Source organism: Bison bison, unplaced genomic scaffold, assembly GCF_000754665.1.
Source record: "Bison bison bison isolate TAMUID 2011002044 unplaced genomic scaffold, Bison_UMD1.0 scf7180017864375, whole genome shotgun sequence".
Taxonomy (NCBI): Eukaryota; Metazoa; Chordata; class Mammalia; order Artiodactyla; family Bovidae; genus Bison; species Bison bison.
In genome coordinates, this window is record NW_011494947.1 from 1,547,146 (window position 1) to 1,568,785 (window position 21,640).

Below are 21,640 nucleotides of genomic sequence, written 5' to 3' on the forward strand. Positions count from 1 at the left end.
ATATTCAGTTCCACAGACCTCACCTATGAATGTTTGGGGAGAATAACAAACTAGTGTTTGTCATCAGGCATGTGCTGCTTGCTGGGCCTCCAGCATTGCACACTAGGCTTTGTTTAGAGCAAAGAGCTGACTCACTGGAAAAGACCCTGATGCTGGGAAAGATTGACGGTAGGAGAAGGGGGTGACAGAGGATAAGATGGTTGGATGGCATCAATCGCTCAATGGACATGAGTTTGAGCAAACTTTGGGAGATGGTGAAGGACAGGGAAGCCTGGCATGCTACAGTCCAAGGGGTTGCAAAGAGTCGGACACGGCTGAGCGACTAGACAACGACAGTAAGGTTTTACCTGACACCCGGCCTCAGACACCACAGGGAGCCCTTTCCCCTCTTTAACTGCCTGAAGTGGAGACTTTTGGTGACTGGTACAATGTTTGTGTTTAATAAACATATTTAAATTTTACCAGTGCAAGTTCAGACTGCAGTTTCATAGAGAAATACAGCAACATAGAATTTCGGTGTTTGAGGACCTTCGGCATAATTCCAGCCATCTGTTTTAGCCTCTGGCCCAGGCCTGAGGCATGTAATAACAAGCTAGTGTTGGGCATTTCTGGTGGAAACACGAAGCTGAGTCCGGGATGTGCGCTGTTCCTCTGCCGCTTCTCTTTTGGTCAGGAATAGAAAAAGGGCTAGGACGCACTCTGTGTTTGTGGGATCCAGTGTGGTATGTGAATGGATAGTGATTCTAGGGCGGTCCAAGCCTAATTGCGGGTGGCCCTCCTGACACAGGCTGCTTCCTCTAGTCGGAATGCAGGTGAGCGAGACTGCTGCCACGCTGTCCTCTTCAGAGAGCGTGTTCTCATGTCAGCGCCCGTTAATAAGCTGTTAGGGTGCCCTCATCCGTGCACTGCCAGACTTGCCTTGATCCTGTTTGTATTTCCTGCCTACGTCTTCCTAAGTGGCCCTGTGACCTTCCGCCAAGATCCTTGTGAGCTTGTGCACTGCACTCCGGGACCCTCAGGTGCAGAGGCTGAGAGCCTGCTGTGAAATGTGGGGTGGTTCACAGGAGATGGGCAGCAGCCTAGTCTGTTGGTGTTTGTAGCTCATCTTTGCTTTTTGGCTTGCTTTTGTCTGCTTTTTCTCTCCCTCTACAAATAGCCCCTGTGATGGGTGTTTCCTCCATTTTTAGCCGCATTCACAGTTTACCTTTTAGTGAATCTGTTTGGATATCTGAGTGATAACTCTTCCGACTGATTGGCATCCTCTCAGTATGATAACGTGCATACAGCTGTAGTGTAAACAGAAGCAGTTGTGGAGAAAGGCCTATTAATAAAGGTGTGAGTTCTGAAACATTCCAGAGGAACAATTCTAAACAAGCCTAAACATTACAGATATTTAAGAAAGAAAAAAGCTGCGGTCTGTCCTCTTGGTTTACTTTTTTGACAGTTTTAAAGTCTGGACCTTTGAGGATTCACGTGCAGGAAGTAGAAACCCAGACGGCCTTCGGGATGTAAATGAGCCCCAGTTGAGCAGAAGCGGGCCCCTTGGTTCGGTGTCCTGCTTTCATGGTAATTGAAAGGCCTGAGCCCAGCTTCCCAGTAGAGAACAAATGGGCAAAGAAATGGGAGGCTTCCTTCTTATGGTTTATTGATGCTGTTTTGCCCAAGTAAGGAGATCATTTACCCATAAAAGCTCAAATCTGAGGGTGTTTTTCTTTCTTTCTTTCTTTTTTTCATACTGGCTATTTGAAAGAAGCATTAGGAGATAAAAGGAGAAAAGAAGCCAATATCATTGTCTAATATTTAGATAAAAACCAAGCAAAACAATTAGATTTATGATATTTTTCTGTAGCTGTTTTCCTTGGCACGGATAATACCAGGCAACCTTGCTTATTTCTTTCCTTAGAGTTATGTTCAAAAGAAGAAACAGGGCTTTATTGTAAGACTTGGTTCTTTCTCATTAGCTGGGAACAAAACACATTTCAATAATGAGGGGCAAAGGTCTTTGCAACTCAAAGTGGTGACGAAGTGTTCCTAGTTTTGCACAAATATTGGTTTTAGTTGAAAGCTTAATGGTTTAGGAGAAATATGGCTCCTAAGTATGAGAGTGAGAGTCTCACAGGAGCCTCCCCCACCCCGCAGTGCCGCATACGCACGTGGCAGCTTCACGGCGTGTGGCTCAAGCCAGGTGTTGTGGCTTGAGTTGATCGAGGTGCCGTATGTCCCTGGATTGGCGCCGGGAGCCTGGCGTGCACTCTTGCCTCTGGGAAGGGTTTGCAGTGCCCTTGGGCCCACCAGCTCTGCAGCGCTGGTCAGTGCTCTGCAGGGGAAGTGGTCTTCCGTGCCTAATGTCCTTACCTGTTACTGTCGTGATGTATTACACAAATAATCAAAGAGAATCCTAAGTAAAAACAGATTATGCGTGTGGCTGCTCCTGGGCAATAAGATGATTTATAAAAACCCACGAAGCACTCCACAAGCACAGTTGCCCCATTAGGACACTGTCAAGGCTGCTAGGAAGGTCAGATGTGTTACTGCGGAGTCTAGAAACTAGGTTTTTGACAATCTTGAGGTGTCTGTGGTTTCTTGATTATTTTGTCTTTGAAGTTTTTGTTGCTAAATGGTATTAAAACCATAAAATGAGAGCATTTAAAACTTCCCCAAACTCCCCACCTTAGGCATGACTGGAGTCAGTAGGAAGAAAAAGGCATGTGACATCTCAACGCTGAAAGGTGAGAGTGAGGGAGCGGACAGGAGCTGGCAAACGCTGGCGATGCTCTGTGCTCCTTTCCTCAGCTCCGGTTCCTGGCCTGAGAAGAAGGGCTGCATTTCACAGCCTGAGCAGTGATAATAAATGCCAGGTCCCGCGGTTAAAAAGATGCAGCACACGTAAAACAGCAGGACAAAGTATGTGAGTTGAACCCTGAATGGCCTGTTCCCCTTTTACGATGTGTGAGACCCTGGGCTGGTGACCACTTTACGATCAGAGTCTCCTCTCCCATAAAGTGGAGTGGAGTGGAGGTGGAGGGTGGCTTCTCCAAGCCTCCTCTGTGACGTTAGAATTCTGTGATTTGAAGCAATTGGAGGGCAGTCCCTATGAAGGTCTTTTCCTGAGCTCAAGCCTGCAGAGGGGTTCGACATACCTGCTTTTTTAGCATTTAGAATAAAGAGGGAGTCGGGACTCTTTCGTGGCTCACGACAGTGAACATCTGCAAAGCCGAGAGTCTGCTTTTGTTAGAAACCAGCCTCGAGAGGGCTGTCTGATGGAGTCGTTCTGTTCTCTAGGTTGGCTCCAGCCACAGCCAGGCCAGGGCAGCGTCACCAGTCAGTCAGCCCACTTAACAGTTGACAAATCCATTAGCATCTCCTGTACTTAACGCACTACCCTGCACACCGTAGAGAATACAGAGTTATCAGTAGTAACAAGGCTGTGTCCTCACGGTATGTCTGCCTCGTGGCCAGCTTCACTCCTGGCCCAAGAAAGAACACCAGGCCTCCCTACCGGGATGCCGCGTCCCAGAGACAGAGAGGAGCTCTGTGCAGGGAGGAGGGGTGGGGTTCTCCAGCCCTTGATCTCTTCTTCCCCTCCTGTGGGCCCCGCTGCACTCAGGCAGCCAGAATTTATCATAGCTTGGCTCTATCGCATTCTTCATCCAGAGGGTTTAGTTACTGGAAGTGCCAATGTGTCTTCCTAGCGTTCTTAGGAACCTATATGTAATTTTGTGTAAAGTGATTTTTTTTAATGGAGTTGAAATGCCTTAAGGTTAAGGAGAACTCTGTCGTTGCTGTTTTTAACTTGCTCCCCCCCGCCCCAAAGAAGCCTTTGATGGAAAAGAAAATAATGATTTTCATGGTAGGAAGAATCAAACCTTGATTGAGCTGGCTTATAAATTTTGAGACTTTGAATGTTAGTTTTCTTAAAGTGGGATTCAGGCCATATGGCATGGGAAGGATCATGTTGCTTATGAATAGATGCTATACCCCGGACTCCAGGGGGGTTCTAGCAAACACATCAGCTTTTAAGTTCTAGGCCTGATTGAATGCCAGTGGCTTAATCAGTATATTGAATGTGATCAGTGGGATGGATTTCCTTCTGTTTTCTTCTCAAACTTCTGTCTATTGCAGAACATGTCCTTTATTTATCTTGGAGCAGGTAGATCATTCAGAACAGTGTGGAACATGGAAAACCAGTTGGAGGACTAACTAAGGGGACCATTGCTCACTTGATTTTCTGAAACTGAGATTTAAATCAGAAACTTTGCATTTGAGTTCTGTTTTTAAAATAAGTTCCTTTCATATTGTTTCCTCTCAGTCTGTTTTGTCTTTGTAATTTGAAGCATATTAAAGCTAACTGGATTTGAGCCTCAATAATTTGGACTTTAAAAATAAAGACCTTAGGCTATCCAGAGGAAAAGGGTTTGCCGTTGTATGAAATTGTAGGGACGTTACTTCACCAGTTTTTGGTGAAGCCAAATACCCTTGTGATGTGTTTAGAAGCCTAGAGCTTGGAATTAAACTTGAGAGTTTGGTGGGTCCTTGGAGAAAATGTAATGCAAATGAGCCATGTAAGATCGCACAGCTTTTATTAGTAGCAGGTCCAGCAGCACATTCTAGAGGCTCTTAGTCTGTACATTGGAATTCACCAGGACCTGATCATGTTCCACGCTTGTGCATGTCTAATATTACTAAAACAGCACTTATTCAGTAAATCAAGGTTTTCCTAATTCAGAGTTGTGTTTCCCTCAGATCATTATGAGGTGTTGAAAATATCGCAGGCATAGAGCTAATTAGTAGGTATAATTGATTAGAAAAGGCTTTAGGTTGAGAACTGACAGAAAAATACGACGTTCGTTACAGAAAGTGGAAGTTTGACATGGATAGGTTTCTCTTGGAACCTAGAAATTTGCTCTCAAAATTCAGAGAACACGGAAATAGCTAGACTGCCAAGCAGCAGCCAGTAAAGACCCCCTCCCCCCAGCTGGCCACGCAGCACTCCCTTTCCCCAGCTGCAAGACGTGGACGTTCACAGAATGGACTGTTTGATTTCTCTCCCACTTTCATTTTACTCTTGCTGGTTAGTGGAGAAATGATCTTGGATAGAAAAACCACATTACAACCTTGATAAGCTGCCTTTTGAAATAGAGTTGTTTCCATGCCACAGACGTTTGGAGCAAAGTATGTTTATTGAAATATATTTTTGTAGAAAATATTACCGAACCTGTAATTGAACACGTATGGCAGTATTTTGAGGAGTGATATGTTCTTAATGTTAATTTGTGGATTAGCTCTGAACTCCCTTCTGCTGTTTTGAAACCATTGGCTGAGTGAACATTTTCCAAGAGTCTTTGCAGATCTACGCAGTGTTTCATGGAATAGAGTATTTAGTGCTTAAATAATGTATAAATCCAGTTGGACAGGAGCTGCCTGTCAGTTTTATTAACTTTGACCTTTTCTCCCATTATAAAGATGCTTTGGTAAATATTTAATGGACCCCTTATAGATCTTGACAGTCGGAGCTGTGTTCCTGGAAACTGGGAACCGTATATATGATTAACAAATGTCGCTTAATCACTGTGAGTCAGCTTTCAAGGGCAGGTTTTCTTCTGGGAGAAGAAAACTCCTTCCATCTCCATGTGCTCTTGGGTGTGGCGTACATTGAGAGCATCCAAGGTGGTAGAAGTCTCATCGGAAGCCTGGGAAAGACAGCAGCTAGCATGCATTTCTGCTGTTTGGGGGTTTTTGTTTGTTTGAGCAAATGATCAAAATGATGCCAGGTGGACAAAAATCACCCTGCCACTCTGCATAGTTAGCAGGACTCTTCCACTCAAAAGAGTCAGCAGGGCTGGAATGGCTGAGCTTGCATGGACCCTAATAAGATACAAAGGAGAAGGAGAGCCAGAAGGAGAGCCGGTTCCTGGAGCCAGGAGGGGCCCCTGCCAAGCTGTCTTTCCCTTTAATTCCATAAAGCCCCGTGCATATTGCACTCATTGCAAATTCTGGTGGGGAGGATCGAAACCCAAGTAGCTGACATTTTGAAACATTGTCTTTCAAACTTGTACTGTCCCTTGCTTCCATTGATTTCCCATTTAAGAAATCTGTAGGAGAAAAATAAATTTGAGCAAAATTCATTGGTCTGCGATGAGTTGTTAGAGCCAAATTGTACCCCCCTTTTTCCACCTCAAGAAGAGCTCCGTTTTATTATGAATGTGATATGTCTCTGTCTCGTATTGTGCAGCCATGAGGCTCCCACAGCAAATCGACCAAGTAAATCAAGAGCCTGTTAAAAAGCAGTATGGATGCTCCAAACACAGACATTTCAGTCTTTGCTGGGTCGCTGGATATCTTCATTTTTATAGCCACTTCAAGAAGCAGATCGTTTCAGTTGGTTGTGTTTTCTTTCACTCTGTTTGTGTGCAGCCCAGTGGCTTTACGGGAGGCCATTTATTTTTCAGGACGTTATTACCCTTTGCATCCAGGGCCCAACCCCTTTTATATGGTGGTCACCGATTTCATTACCATGAGCTTTAATGTAGCTGACTCTGCAAAGGAAATCTATGCAATGGAAGAGCATTTTGAAAAGAAATTCAGAGTTACAGAATGAATTACTGTTTGTATATTCAGTTAATTCTAAATAAATGTTTGAAAAACCTTGCTTAATTTGAGGAGGGAAAAAGAAACATGTTGGATGTTATAAATGGTCTCAATCCAAGTTTCTTAGCTTGGTGTTTTCAAGTTCGAATGTTTTATTTACATCTGTTCAAAATTGGGATACCTTTCAAGGATAATTTTGTTATAGAGATGGATGACAACTCTTCACATCTAAAGTACAAAAGTATGGGATTTTAAAAGGAAAACGGGTGTCACTGTCACATGTCAAATTGGAGATAAGCTTCATTTGGTAATGAGCGAGAGTGATGAGCTGTATTGTAAATCAGAAGATCCTGATGATCTGAGTTGAGGGCAGGGGGAGATTGCCCGAGTTGGGCACAGGGGAACTTTCTTCTGTGATGGAGGTTGCACCTTGATGGGGGTGACAGTGTCACAGGCGTATGTTACCAAGACATCATCACACTAGACACCTAAAATGTATGCATTTCATTTTATATGAATTATAACTCAATAAAGGTTTTTTTTTTAGTCCTGTTTGGTTTAGAACTAGGCAGTGTTATTTCTCTTTTCCAATAGAGAAAGTCTAGAGAAGTAAAATGATCTGTCCTGAGTAACCTCGAAGCTCAGCAGTTTGTCCAGAACAAAGCAAATGATGCTGGCTCTGAGCCCGCTTAGAGTCTGCCGCGTCCTCACTTGCATTGTTCCAACTGCATGTGCATGGAGTGGAATTAACTTCTCCAGCCAGTTCTCTTCAGTGAGCCTGTATCCGTTTGTGTACATTGTCATGAGATGCATTTCTGTGCTTATTTTTGTGATCGATACTTGGATCTTAACCACTGGGAACAGCAGCCCAGCTGTGTGTTTGAATCTGTTTATGGTCAGCCTGTTGCGCTGCTGTTGACCACAGTGGTCTGTGAGTTATGTTCTTTATTACAAGCAAGACATGACAGTAGCAAGAGTTCCTATAACTAATTTTTTTTCTAAGGAAACCCACTGGATCCTCTTTTTAAAAACCATTTACATAAAGCAGATGTGAACAGGAGTGAAAAAAGAAGTAAAAAATTATCACAGTTCTCCTCAGAAATACACTGTTAACCTTTTGGAGAGCACGCTTTAACCGTCTGGAGAACGTTTAAGTACCTCTTTGTTTACAATGCCTTTTCTTTTAATTCAACAAAATGATGTCGTAAAGTTCTTTATGTATTTACCCAATTTCCCTCTTATTATTGGGCATGTAGATTGATTCCAGCTCTTTATCATTTTGTAATGCCATGATGAACATCCTTATTCATGCTTGTTTTCCTGTTTGTCTGATTATCTCCTATGAATACATTTCTTGAAGCAAGATGTTAGCAGGTATATTTGAAATTATTAAAAATGTTCTGAGCTGGTAAGATGTATCAAGTACTGATAGTTTAATAGCCCTTGTCCTGCTTTTACCAAATGTTATTTTTCTTCCCCTTTTGTTTGGTTCTCCTCTGCAGTTGCAGTACCACGCTGGTCTGGCATCTGGCCTTTTGAATCAACAGTCGTTGAAACGTTCTGCTAACCAGATGGGAGTGTCTGCTAAACGTAGACCAAAGGCTCAACCCACGACTCTCGTCTTACCGCCTCAGTGAGTGATGGGTTGGAAAAAGTTCTTTTGTCCTGGGTGAACTCTAATTTGTGCTTGTTTTTGGCTATTGGAAACTCATTTTGGCAAGATCGTTCTTTCTTTTAAAAAGGTTTCTGTTAAGATTGGAGACCGTGGTCACCTATTTTGCATAGGTCTTCAAAGAAGCAGTGATGATGCGCTTCCTAGTTTACCTGGCCTGTGTGTGTCTCTAGGACTTGAAGATCCCTCATGGCTTATTCTTTGTTTCCGTTCACACTCCCAGAGTTGGCAGCGTGTGAGTGCAGTTCTGCATATTTCACAAGTGAGGCCACTGAGGAGCACGTTTTGATAAACTGCAGGCCGTCTAGAAAATCTGGTAGCACTGGGATTAGAATCAGTGCTGGGCTCACTTGCTCTTTTTTAAAAGAGAAATGTATGTGCTCTTCTTTTTCCCAGTAGGAGGGAGAGCAGACACTGTGAAGTGTACGTTCGGATGGATGGTTTTTTCACGTGTCTGCCTCTGTGTAGCTCCCCTAGATCAGGCCACTGGCCACCACTTCCAGGACTCCCTGAGGGTTCTCACATTCCCACCCTGTACACAGGCTGCCACCTCCCTAAGTTGACCACTGTCCTGACTTTTTTGAACAGTTAATTTGCCTTGTTCTTGAACTTCATATGGATGCGATCACACATTATGTAATCTTCTATAGGAGCTGTCTTCACTCAACATAATATCTGTTAGATTGCTTGTTCTTTTTTGTTGCTGCATAGTATTCCTTTGAACATGCCGTAGATGTTCCACCCATTGGATTGGCCTTTACTCCAAACCTCAGTAGTTGAGAGCCATGGCTCACTCAGTGATGTAGAATCAGAAATTGAACACACCAGTCTTTGCTGGCAGTTTTTCCATTCCACACACAGACTCCCCTGGAAGGGGTGCCGCCTCCCAAAGGCTTGACCTGATTTTTAAACACATTGCCCAGCTCAGCCTGTTCTCCTGTTGTACCCTCTTTCCTTAATATCCTCAGTTACAAACTGCATTTTAAAGTTTCCAGTCTGAAGGGGGTTTGCAAGGGAGATTCAGTTGTTTGCCTTCACACAGGATCTCATTTATGTTATGTTTAGTTAGCAGATATTTATTATACCTCCTGTCTGCCATGCACTGTCCTCAGCTTTGGGGATACAGTCACAAGCAAGACAGACATGGTCCCATCTTCCCAAAGCTTTTGATTTACTGGGGAGGAAAGGCAAAAAGCAAGTACCCCTAAACCAATAAGTAAACCAGTACAGTAATTTCTGGTTATGGTAAGTACTTCTGAAGGGAACACATAGGATGGTAAGGAGGGGAGGCTGCTTAAAACAGGTGGTCAGAGAAGGCCTCTCCAAGGCGCTGGTGCTGGGGGAGACTTGAGAACAGGGAGGAGAAAGACCAGTGAGGAGCTGGGAAAACTACACGGCATGATTCTGGGGGGGTCTCTTCTCTCACCAGTGGATGTCATAGCCCACCATTTGTATGACTTTCAGGGTTTCTTCACCCGTAGCATTTGCTTCCAGGGTGGGATGAACATAACCAGCTGGCCTCCAGCAAGTTCCTTTCTGTCTGCCACACACACAGGCGCCATCCTTTCCAGAGCCAGCAGGGCCCGCTTCCTCGAGTGATGCAGGAAAGAGGGAGTTTTCACCATTTGGCAAAAAGCTTCCTCTGTCTGATGTTTTGCACATGTTGACTTGGCGATTCTGCACATCTCAACTTTTGGCTCTCAGAAGTCTAATGGGCCTTATAACTTGTCATCCTCCCTGCCTGGCTTGTCTACTGAGGCAGGATGTGTGGCGAGAAGTGAAAGACTTTCTAATGGTCCCACAAGACTGGAGCCAGAAGTGTTTGTTACTGTCTCCCGACAAAAGTCAGTTCGTAGTCCATCTGTTCACCATTTGTTAATTTGCATTGGCTTGAAACCTGTTTACAGGTGACATGCTATTATGAGGACACTTAGAAACTATTTTAAGCAGCAAGGCAATCAACAGACTCTGTTCTCATGCCAAGGAAAAAAAAACTGGGTGTTCACAACTGTCATTATAAATTTATAATAAATCACTCAAAATACTTAGTTTCAAAGAGAAAAGTGGTTCCCGTGCCCTAAGAACGCAGTGTTGAAATGATTTTCTATACTTGATAGCCTCTTTTCCTGTGAAAATTGACTGTAGCCTTTTCATATCCTTGAGCTTTGTGGATTCACATTATCTTGACCTCCCTTTTAGAGCAACTGTCCAGTAGGCGGGATCTATAACTAAAGGACATTGTGCTCACTTTTACTGAGCACCTACTATGTGCCACTTACTGTGTTAGTTGTCAGGAGTAGACACACCAGTATATGGCATAGCTGCTGACCTAATTGGATCATACATCATTAAAAAAAAAAAAAGAAGAAGAAACTAGTAATATATACATATTGTAGATTTTGGCAAAAATCAAAGGTTATTAAAAAAGAAAGCATAATAGTGCTGCGCCCTGATAAAGGCATTGTTAAAGTTCCGAGGGCTGCTCTGGAGTTTTTCCTATGCATGTGCAATATAGAATTTTTAAAAACAAAAACCAGCCTTTAAGAAGAATTGTCTTCTGATACTGTTCTGTATCACATCCCAACATTTATTGTAGTTGTTAGTTTTAAGGTAGTATAATTTGACCCATGGAGTATTTAAAATTGCCTGTTAATCTGCCGTGTTGTGGTTTTATCATAGGACATTTCCTCATTACAGAATTCTTACTATAAACATGGTATGACCATAAACTTTATCTTTAAGGAAATCCCTTGAACTCCCTTATAAGACAGCATCTAAATGCTCCAAGGTTGCTGCATTTTCACCCATTGCTACAAAACAAATTCCCCCCAGACTTAGTGGGTTTAACGACAATAAACATAATCCCCTATATTTCCTGTGGGTCTGGAGACTGGGAGTAACTTGGTTCAGAGCCTCTCATAACATTGCTGTCAGATAGCCAGGACCATAGCCATCTGAAAGTTGGGCCAGGGCCCAAAGGCCACTCCCAAGGTGGTCACTCATGGCTGTTGGTGGGAGACCTCAGTTCCTCCCCACACCTCTCCACAGGCTGCCTGAGTGTCCTCTGGACATGCGGTGACTCTCCCAGAGCAGGCACACTCAGAGAAGGCAAGCCGGGCAGAGCCTGTCCTTTTTATGGCCTCACCTCAAGCAATGTAGCATCAGTTCCACCTGTTCTGTGGATTAGAAATGAGCTGCCAAGTCTGACTGACGCTCGTGGGGAGGGGGTGAGGCGCTCGCTTCTGAAGGAAGGAGTGTCCAAATTTGCAGACATATTTTAAAACCACCACGATTGCCAACAAGGAGACACTGCACAGAGAGTAGGGTGGTAGGGCCTGTGAGCCCAATTCTCTTGTTTATCCAGCAAATACTTACCTGGGGCCTACAGGTGCTTGGTTCTGTGCTCCGAGCTGGGGATTTGTAGATGAATAGGATAGGATTTTCAGAGAAGGCAGTGGCACCCCACTCCAGTACTCTTGCCTGGAAAATCCCGCAGATGGAGGAGCCTGGTGGGCTGCAGTCCATGGGGTCACTGGGAGTCAGACACGACTGAGCGACTTCCCTTTCACTTTTCACTTTCATGCATTGGAGAAGCAAAGGCACTCCACTCCAGTGTTCTTGCCTGGAGGATCCCAGGGACGCAGGAGCCTGGTGGGCTGCTGTCTATGGGGTCGCACAGAGTCGGACACGACTGAAGTGACTTAGCAAGATAGGATTTTGGCTTTTGGGATGCTCCGAGTAGAAACAGAGGAACAAATGAGCAGCAAGGGATGACCATACTGCAGCATCATAGTCAAGTGTGCCAAGTCCTAAGGACTGGATCCTCACGTGCCCGAGAAGGCCATGGCAATGCTAAGAGAGGCCACGCGGGGACCAGACTTAACCGAGTCTCTCCGCTGCCGGCCGAGAGGGATGGAGGCTTCCTTGTGGAGAGCTAGGAGCTTTCTTGCATAGGCCTACAGAACTCTGAGGAAAGGGCTTATTTCTAAACAGTGGAGGAGGTGGTTAAGGGCTGGGGGCTGGTCTCCTCACTCGCCTTCCCCTAGAACTCTGTGTGCCTGTTAGTGCGGAGGCGCTGGGGCTTCTGCATTGGCTCGTGTCAGCAGTTGGGTGGTGTGGAAGCTGCTGCCCCAAAGCCTCTTCCTGAGCGTGCTGAGACCACGGTTGTGTCAAGAATGCAGGAGATTTGTACCATCATTGATGTGTTTGTTTTTAAAGTGCACTTGGCTTTAAAAGCAATAGTCTTTGAAGACTCGGATTCCATGCCTCACCACCACCCCCCACCCTCCAAGTTCCCAGAGGATTAGTGATTTGTGGGATTAACGATTCATATCTTTCTCCCCCTCCAAAGACGCTTGTAAGGAAACAAGATGCTGTTCATGATGAAAGATCTCTGATCCTATATTAGCATTCAGAGGGCCCTGGTGAAGCGACCTCACTCCCAGATTCCCGAGTGTTCTTCTTAAGTCTTTTGCAGAAGGACAGACACTATCGTTTTCATAAGGAGGCTGTGTCCCCCGTTGCTGGGTAAACATGGTTCGCCTTTCACCTTGTGGGACTGGTCTCAGTCTAGGAAGCGGCTATCGCACTTGACTGACCTGTAAGTTGCATCCGGGGATCCCTGTGTCAGCTGGCGCCTTATTTCCTTGTGCCGTCGTGGACGGCAGCTTCCGCTCTACAAGACCTTGCTCCGTGTACTCTTGTGGCAGCGTGGGGTGTTGGTTTTAATCATTGTGGCCAAGTCACACACAATCACTGTGACTCCTGGGTTTCATCAGAGGTGAAAGACCCTTGTGTGTTCTTATTTTGCACATGTAGATCTCATTTGGGTTTTTTTTTTAATACTTATTTTCATTTATTTGGCTGCACTGGCGTGTGGGATCTAGCTTCCCGACCAGGGATTGAACCCGGACCGCTGCATCGGGAGCTTAGAATCTTAGCCACTGGACCACCAGGGAAGTTCCAGGTTTCACTTAGGTTGGAAGGGAAAAAAAAGTTATTTGTTTTACAGAAAGGTTATTTTTAAAAGTATTAGCTGCCCTCCCCGCCACCACCCTGCTGGAGGTTGTGACGCCAGGTACTTTCTGGGTATCACATTATGGTTTGTGAAGAGGTCCTGCCTGTGAGACTAGGGGCGCTTCAGAGGCCGCCTTCGCTCTTCACCGGGGATGCTCCAGCCCTGCTTGCAGCCCAGAGCAGCCCTTCTGCTCATTCATGGGTCCAGTGCCCCTCACCTGCTCCCACGCGTTTCTGCAGGGGCCTCCTGTTTCTCTCCCACCCCGTCCGTGTTCCCTTTCTCCTGCTTCGTTCTTGGTTGAATGGAAATGGGCAAACCCCAGAATCATCTCCTGGGAGAACACTGACTCCTAGGACCTCCTCCATTCCCCACCCCTGCTCCTCTCTGCAGCACAACTCCTGGAAAGACTGACTGTACTTGTCCCCGGTTTCTCAGCCACCCCAGGCGACAGGCATTGGTTCCGACCCCCGTTCTCTAGCTTTGCCTCTTCTAGTGCTCCACGTAAACAGGGTCACGTGGAGCACAGTGCTTTCCCCCTGGCTTCTTTTGCACGACGTGATGTTTTGGAGATTCATTCATGGGTGTGTCAGCGCTCTGCTCGATTTTATTGCTGAACAGGATTCCTCGCTGGTCTCCGGAGCACACCAGTGGCACTTCCTCGCCGTGTGGCCTCCGCCTCAGTGTTGTCTCATGCCTCTGAGAGTGTAGGGCATCTTCACTTCCTGCCCCTGCTCTTGGATGACCTACCTCAGGTTTGAGTAACAACGACATAAAAACCACGTGCTGGGACACGTGTTGCTGGGGAGAAATGCCACTGATGGAGACAGGCACTGGCATAACGACACCGCTTGGCCACCTCAGGCTTCCAGCGTTTGAACAGCAGATTGTCTCAGTATGGCCACTGATTGGATCCTGGAAGTTGAACTGAAAGAGGCTCATATTCTGCCATTGCCTTGCACACTAGTCCTGTGAAGATATGGACTTGAAATCACACACGGTACTTGTATCAGTGACTGGATTCTCTCTAAGACACGTGGTAAGTGCTGCCTCTGCTCTTGAAAGGGAGAGGCTCCTGTTGTCTCTCGCTTAATGTGAAACTGCCGGGAGACCCGGAAGGCAAAGTGGAGACGTGGATCCGTGCTGGGCGACAATGAGGAACGAGGGGGCCCACTCTTCGTCGTCATTGACGTTGAAATCGAGAAAGGCAAATATTTGCCAGGATGAGCATACAAAACCCAGGTCTCTTCCTGTAGCTTCCTGGCCATTACATCATTCTCTCTCCTGTTGCTGATTTTCCCAGACGTTTTCTTTGAGTTTTTTTCTCAGCCGCACAGAGATGAAACTCCAGGTTTCTGTGTTTGCTTTGCTATTACAGAAGCCTTGATTTAGCCGTCATTTGATAGTGACTATGACCCTGCTTCCTTGGAGGTACCTAACCCTTCTCTTGATTACTTAGGCTTTGTTTTGTCTCCCGAGGATCTTGATATTTTGTTGAGGGCAGCATTTGGTTGTATGTTGATAGGTTTATATTTAAGTGCTTCAACTCAGATGGTGAGAGGAGCCCTGAACAGGAATGTTTGGCATCTCTTTTCATGGGAGTTTACTTTGTCTCTGAGCAAAGGAGGCTCAGATGATAAAGAATCCGCCTGCAATACAGGAGACAGGGGCGGGAAGATCCCCTGGAGGAAGACATGGCAACCCACTCCAGTATTCTTGCCTGGAGAATCCCACAGACAGAGGAGCCTGGCAGGCTACAGTTTATGGGGTTGCAAGGAGTTGGACACGACAGTGACTAAGGATTTTTCACTTTTCACTTTCAAAGCATCAGTTAATATACCACGAATGAGAAGCAAACCGATTGATTGCTGTGGGTTTTAGAAATATACAGCATCGCCTCCTATAACCCCCTCTTCCGGGTTGTTTATTTGCCAGGCCTGCACTCTCTGGGCCTCAGCTGGCGAGCAGAGCCAGTGCATTGTTGGCTGTTGCAAGTGTCCCCGAAATGAAACAGAGAACTTTGCAGCTTTTAAGTTTCCTTGAGGTTGGCAAAAAGTCATCAAAACTTAAGTAGAGATTCACAAAATTCCCCTTTCCCCTACTGGCATGTATTAAGTAACAATATTCATTAGATACCACTGAGAGGCTGTGTAATAAAGAAATAATCCTAGGCCTTGGTGGCTCTCACTCTCCAGAAGAGTTGAAATTGAGAATATAATTAAAGATTAAAACATTGTTTGCATTCTAGAACATGGAGAAATCTTCCTCTCCATTGCGGGACCATATTAATAAGGAAGAGATCAGTTTCCAATAACCAGGACTACAGAAGCTCATTTATTAACATCAGTCATATTGAAGCTGTCTGACTCGTTACTTCTTTGTCTTTTTCCTACAAGACTGGAGCTGTGTCCAGGAATAGTGAGGGATACCAGTCTTATCTCAAAAAAGAATTTATCAAAATTGATGCAGCATCCTGAATTTGGATGGGAGTGTTCACGGGGAAAGGGTGCGGCAGAGGATGAGATGGTTAGATCGCTGACTCGGTGGACGCGAATTTGAGCAAACTCCGGGTGATAGTGGAGGACACAGGAGCCTGGCGTGCCCCAGTCCACGGGGTTGGAAAGAGTCACACACGACTTAGAGACTGAACAGCAGTTCAGTGCAGGCGCTCAGTCACGTCTGAGTCTTTGCGACCCCGTGGACTACAGCATGCCAGCCTCCCTGTCCATCACCAACTCCCGGAGTTCACTCAAACTCATGTCCATTGAGTCGGTGATGCCATCAAACCATCTCATTCTCTGTCATCCCCTTCTCCTCCCACCTTCAATCTTTCCCAGCATCAGGGTCTTTTCAGATGAGTCAGTTTTTTGCTCATTGGCCAAAGTATCGGAGTTTCAGCTTCAACATCAGTCCTTCCAACGAATATTCAGGACTCATTTCCTTTAGGATGGACCGGTTTGATCTCCTTGCAGTCCAAGGGACTCTCAAGAGTCTTCTCCAACACCACAGTTCAAAAGCATCAATTCTTCGGTGCTCAGCTTTCTTCACAGTCCAACTCTCACATCCATACATGACCACTGGAAAAACCATATCCTTGACTAGACTGACCTTTGTTGGCAAAGTACTGTCTCTGCTTTTTAATATGTTGTCTAGGTTGGTCATAACTTTTCTTCCAAGGAGTAAGCATCTTTTAACTTCATGGCTGCAATCACCATCTGCAGTGATTTTGCAGCCCAAAAAATAAAGTCAGCCACTGTTTCCACTGTTTCCCCATCTATTTGCCATGAAGTGATGGGACCAGATGCCATGATCTTGTTTTTCTGAATGTTGAACCTTAAGCCAAGTTTTTCACTCTCCTCTTTCACTTTCAGCAAGAGACTCTTTAGTTCTTCTTCGCTTTCTGCCGTAAGGGTGGTCTGAGGTTATTGATATTTCTGCATGTCTGAGGTTATTGATATTTCTCCCGGCAGTCTTGATTCCAGCTTGTGCTTCATCCAGCCCAACATTTCTCATGATGTACTCTGCATATAAGTTAAATAAGCAGGGTGACAATATACAGCGTTGATATACTCCTTTCCCGATTTGGAACCAGTCTGTTGTTCCATGTCCAGTTCTAACTTGCTTCCTGACCTGCATACAGATTTCTCAAGAGGCAGGTTGGGTGGTCTGGTATTCCCATCTCTTTCAGAACTTTCCACAGTTTGTTGTGAGACTGAGCAAAAGCAACCTCAGTATGGCGCTTCAGTTCTGTAATTCACTGTATTCCTCTGTTTGTCAAAAAATAATTTTCACGCTGTCAGGTTCAGCCAGTTTCTTATGCAAAAATAAAAAGTTGATAGGAACTTGTGTACCTACCTGTGTTGAGGTTGTGTCATTGAGGCTGGGAAAGAGGCAAGAACACCATAAAATGTTGTCAGACCATCTTGACATGGTGACAAAAGAAACCTCGGCAGTCAGATACCTTGTACTCCGAGCTCCTTGCAGCCCACTGCACCCTGGACCTCAGAGAAGAGCCTGGGCCTTGCCCAGTTGGATTGTAAAAGTGTAACTGCACAAGCACCGTTTCATTTTCTCTCCGCTTTTTTGTTGCTGTTCACATTTGTTTGTTTTCCATGTGCCTCAGAATCGAATCTGAAGGCATTCAAGGCCAAGGGTGCGGGATAGTCTTGTGCATCCAGGCGCCGCTGTCGCCTGTTCCTGCTCTCTAGAGCTTTTGAGGGCCCAGAGAAGATGCTGTCAGTAATAGTTCTTGAAATGTCCTTTTTTATGTTTATTCCTAGTGTTATTGGCAGGTGGAGGAGGAGAATGTGGTTCAGCGACTGGGCAGAAACTCTCCGCTCCCGGCTCTGTACAGCTTGCATTTGGTAGCCAAATGCCTCTGGCTTTGCCACTCTCTGCCTTGTGTTTTGTTGAGACTGGAAACTCCCTGGGGACCAGGGCTCCCTGCATCCCCTTCCTGCCTGGTCTTGGCTCCCCTGAGTGAACCAGCCCTGAAGGCTAGTTCCCCTCTGTGCCTCCCTCCCCGCTCCCCGCCCAGCTGCTGAGGCAAGAATGTCTTTTTACAAGATGCGCTGGTCATCATCCTTTATACTGCTCATGGCTCTCAGTAAACTGGAAGCGTTGAGCATTGGGTATTTAAGTGGATGGGAACCAGGACTTCTCCACTGGTTAGGAGTCCGCCTGCCAGTGCAGGGGACACGGGTTTGATCCCTGGTCCGGGAAAATTGCATGTGCCTCAGGGCAGCTAAGCCTGTGCGCCACCGTGACAGGAGCCCACACTCCAGAGCCTGCACACAGCAGCTAGTGAGCAGTCCTCGTCACTGTGCCTGGAGAAAGCCTGAGCACAGCAACGAAGACCCAGCACAGCCGGAAGTTTAAGAAGTCAGTGGCTGAGAACCAGGTGCAGGGGTGCCTGCAGGTGAGCATGCGAAGATGACTCTGCTGTGTTGGGGGGACAGGATTGGATCTGCAGGCTCCGGCAGCAGGCAGGGCCAGAAAGGCAGGCGGAGGCCTCATAGCGGCCACCGCTGGGGGCAGCAGGCCCTGGGGGCTCATGAGCAGGCCTGGTGTGTGCAAAGTGGTGTTTTAGGACAATTAATCAAGTGGAAGAATGCAGCTAAATAAGGTAGTTCTTTGTAGCTGTTAAAAAGATAATTGGTTCATGTTACTTATCTTTTATCCCTCTGTTTGGGCAGGAGAAAAATTTCCAGGAGAAATAAACGAGGAATCCCTCATAAATATTAATGTAAAAATCTGTCTATGGAGAATAAATATAGGGACATTTTGCTTTAAATGCTCTATGTCATTGTGCTTCATTAGCATATGTGTTGTGAAAGATCCTCCTTTCCCCTTGAGAAAACCGTATTTAGTTCAGCTAATAGCTGCCTGCTGAGAGCCGCAGTTTGTCAGATCCTTGTACTTCAGACGGCCAGGAGAGCTGCTGTGCTCCGTGTCAGCCGGCTGGTTTCCTGGGCTCTCCGTCCTCAGGAGTGCTGGGCCCCGGCAGGAAGCCAGCAGCAAGTCCTGGATCCAGTCTCGTTTTCTGGATCCTTTTTCTGGACCTTTGCTTCATGCCTGGGTTCCTAGTGTGTCCACGTGCACGTGTGAGTGCACAGACACACGTACTTGTGTTTTGTACTCTTCAGTTTGCAGGCATTCATCAGGCCCTCGCTGTACGCTAGGCGTGTGCTTAATCAAGCTGGAACTGTAAGGTGTTCAAGTACTCCTGTCTGTATAAACAGACAGAAAAGAGGACGAGTTGCCTGTGAAGCTGGTTAGGTTGGAGGCCCCCACAAGCCTCGGGAGAAACAATATGATGGACTTGCCTACACTCCATGCCTCCCACTTCTCAAAAGTGTTGGGGAGGAGACTTCCCCTGGGGTCCAGCCAAAAAAAAAGTCCTCTTCATTATAGGGGACTGGAATGCAAAAGTAGGAAGTCAAGAGCTACCTGGAGTAACAGGCAAATTTGGCCTCAGCATACAAAACGAAGCAGATCAAAGGCTAACAGAATTTTGCCAAGAGAATGCACTGGTCATAGCAAACACCCTCTTCCAAGAACACAAGAGAAGACTCTACACATGGGCATCACCAGATGGTCAATACCTAAATCAGATTATTTATATTCTTTGCAGCCAAATGTAGAGAAGCCCTATACAGTCAGCAAAAACAAGACCGGGAGCTTACTGTGACTCAGATCATGAACTTCTTATTGCCAACTTCAGACTTAAATTGAAGAAAGTAGGGAAAACCACTAGACCATTCAGGTATGACCTAAATCAAATCCCTTATGATTATACAGTGGAAGTGACAAATAAATTCAAGGGATTAGATCTGATAGAGTGTCTGAAGAACTATGGATGGAAGTTCATGACATTGTACAGGAGACAGGGATCAAGACCATCCCCAAGAAAAAGTAAAGCAAAAAGGCAAAATGGCTGTCTGACGAGGCTTTACAAATAGCTGAGAAGAGAAAAGACAGGAAGGGCAAAGACGAACAGAAAAGATATATCCATTTGAATGCAGAGTTCCAAAGAATAACGAGGAGAGATAAGAAAGCCTTCTTCAGTGACCAATGCAAAGAAATAGAGGAAAACAGCAGAATGGGAAAGACTAGAGATCTCTTCAAGAAAATTAGATACCAAGGGAACATTTCATGCAAAGATGGGTACAATAAAGGACAGAAACAGTGTGGACCTAACAGAAGCAGAAGATATTAAGAAGAGGTTGCAAGAATGCACAGAAGAACTATACAAAAAAGATCTTCATGATCCAGATAACCACGATGGTGTGATCACTCACCTAGAGCCAGACATCCTAGAGTGCGAAGTCAAGTGGGCCTTAGGGAGCATTGCTAAGAACAGGGCTAGTGGAGGTGATGGAATTCCAGTGGAGCTATTTCAAATCCTAGAAGACAATGCTGTGAAAGTGCTGCACTCATATACCAGCAAATTTGTAAAACTCAGCAGTGGCCACAGGACTGGAAAAGGTCAGTTTTCATTCCGATCCCAAAGAAAGGCAATGCCAAAGAATACTCAAACTACTGCACAATTGCGCTCATCTTACATGCTAGCAAAGTAATGCTCAAAATTCCCCAAGCCAGGCATCAACAGTACACGAACCATGAACTTCCAGATGTTCAAGCTGGATTTAGAAAAGGCAGAGGAACCAGCGATCAAATTGCCAACATCTGCTGGGTCATTGAAAAAGCAAGAGAGTTCCAGAAAGACATCTACTTTTGCTTTATTGACTACGCCAAAGCCTTTGACTGTGTGGATCACAGCAAACTATGGAAAATCCTTAAAGAGGTAGGAATACCAGACTACCTGACCTACCTCCTGAGAAATCTGTATGCAGGTCAAGTAGCAACAGTTAGAACCAAACATGGAACAACGGACTGGTTCCAAATTGGGAAAGGAGTAAGTCAAGGCTGTATATTGTCACCCTGCTTATTTAATTTCTATGCAGAGTATATCATGATAATTGCTGGACTGGATGAAGCACAGGCTGGAATGAAGATTGCTGGGAGAAATATCAATAACTTCATATATACAGATGACACCACCCTTATGGTAGAAAGTAAAGAAGAACTAAAGAACCTCTTGATGAAAGTAAAGAGGAGAGTGAAAAAGCTGGCTTAAAACTCAACATTCCAAAAACTAAGATCCTGGCATCCAGTTGCAGCACTTCATGGCAAATAGATGGAGAACCAATGGAAACAGTGGCAGGCTTTTACTTTTTGGGCTACAAAATCACTGCAGATGGTGACTGCAGCCATGAAATTAAAAGACGTTTGCTCCTTGAAAGAAAAGCTGTGACCAACCTAGACAGCCTATTCAAAAGCACAGACATTACTTTGTCAACAAAGGTCCGTCTAGTCAAGGCTATGGTTTTCCCAGTAGTCATGTATGGATGTGAGAGTTGGACTATAAAGAAAGTTGAGTGGAGAATAATTGATGCTTTTGAACTGTCGTGTTGGAGAAGACTCTTGAGAGTCCCTTGGACTGCAAGGAGATCCAGCCGGTCCATCCTACAGTCCTGAATATTCATTGGAAGGACTGATGTTGAAGCTGAAACTCCAATATTCTGGCCACCTGATGTGAAGAGCTGACTCATTTGAAAAGACCCTGATGCTGGGAAAGATTGAGAGCAGGAGGAGAAGGGGACAACAGAGGATGAACTGGTTGGATGGCATCACCGAGTCAATGGACATGAGTTTGAGCAAGTTCCAAGAGTTGGTGATGGACAGGGAGGCCTGGTGTGCTGCAGTCCTGGGGCCACAAAGAGTCACACACAGGTGAGCGACTGAATTGAACTGAACTGAACTGAATCATGGGCACTGGGTCATGATACCTTCATACTGTCAAT

General features: G+C 45.5%; 1 protein-coding gene across 1 annotated transcript in view; it reads left to right on the top strand.

Moving 5' to 3' along the window:
- Positions 1-21,640, top strand: part of MED27 (mediator complex subunit 27) — a 221,386-nt gene that overhangs the window by 60,173 nt on the left and 139,573 nt on the right. Inside the window, exon 3 of the mRNA XM_010856784.1 lies at positions 8,091-8,221. Coding sequence (XP_010855086.1) covers positions 8,091-8,221 — 131 coding nt within the window. The remainder of the gene's footprint in view (positions 1-8,090; positions 8,222-21,640) is intronic.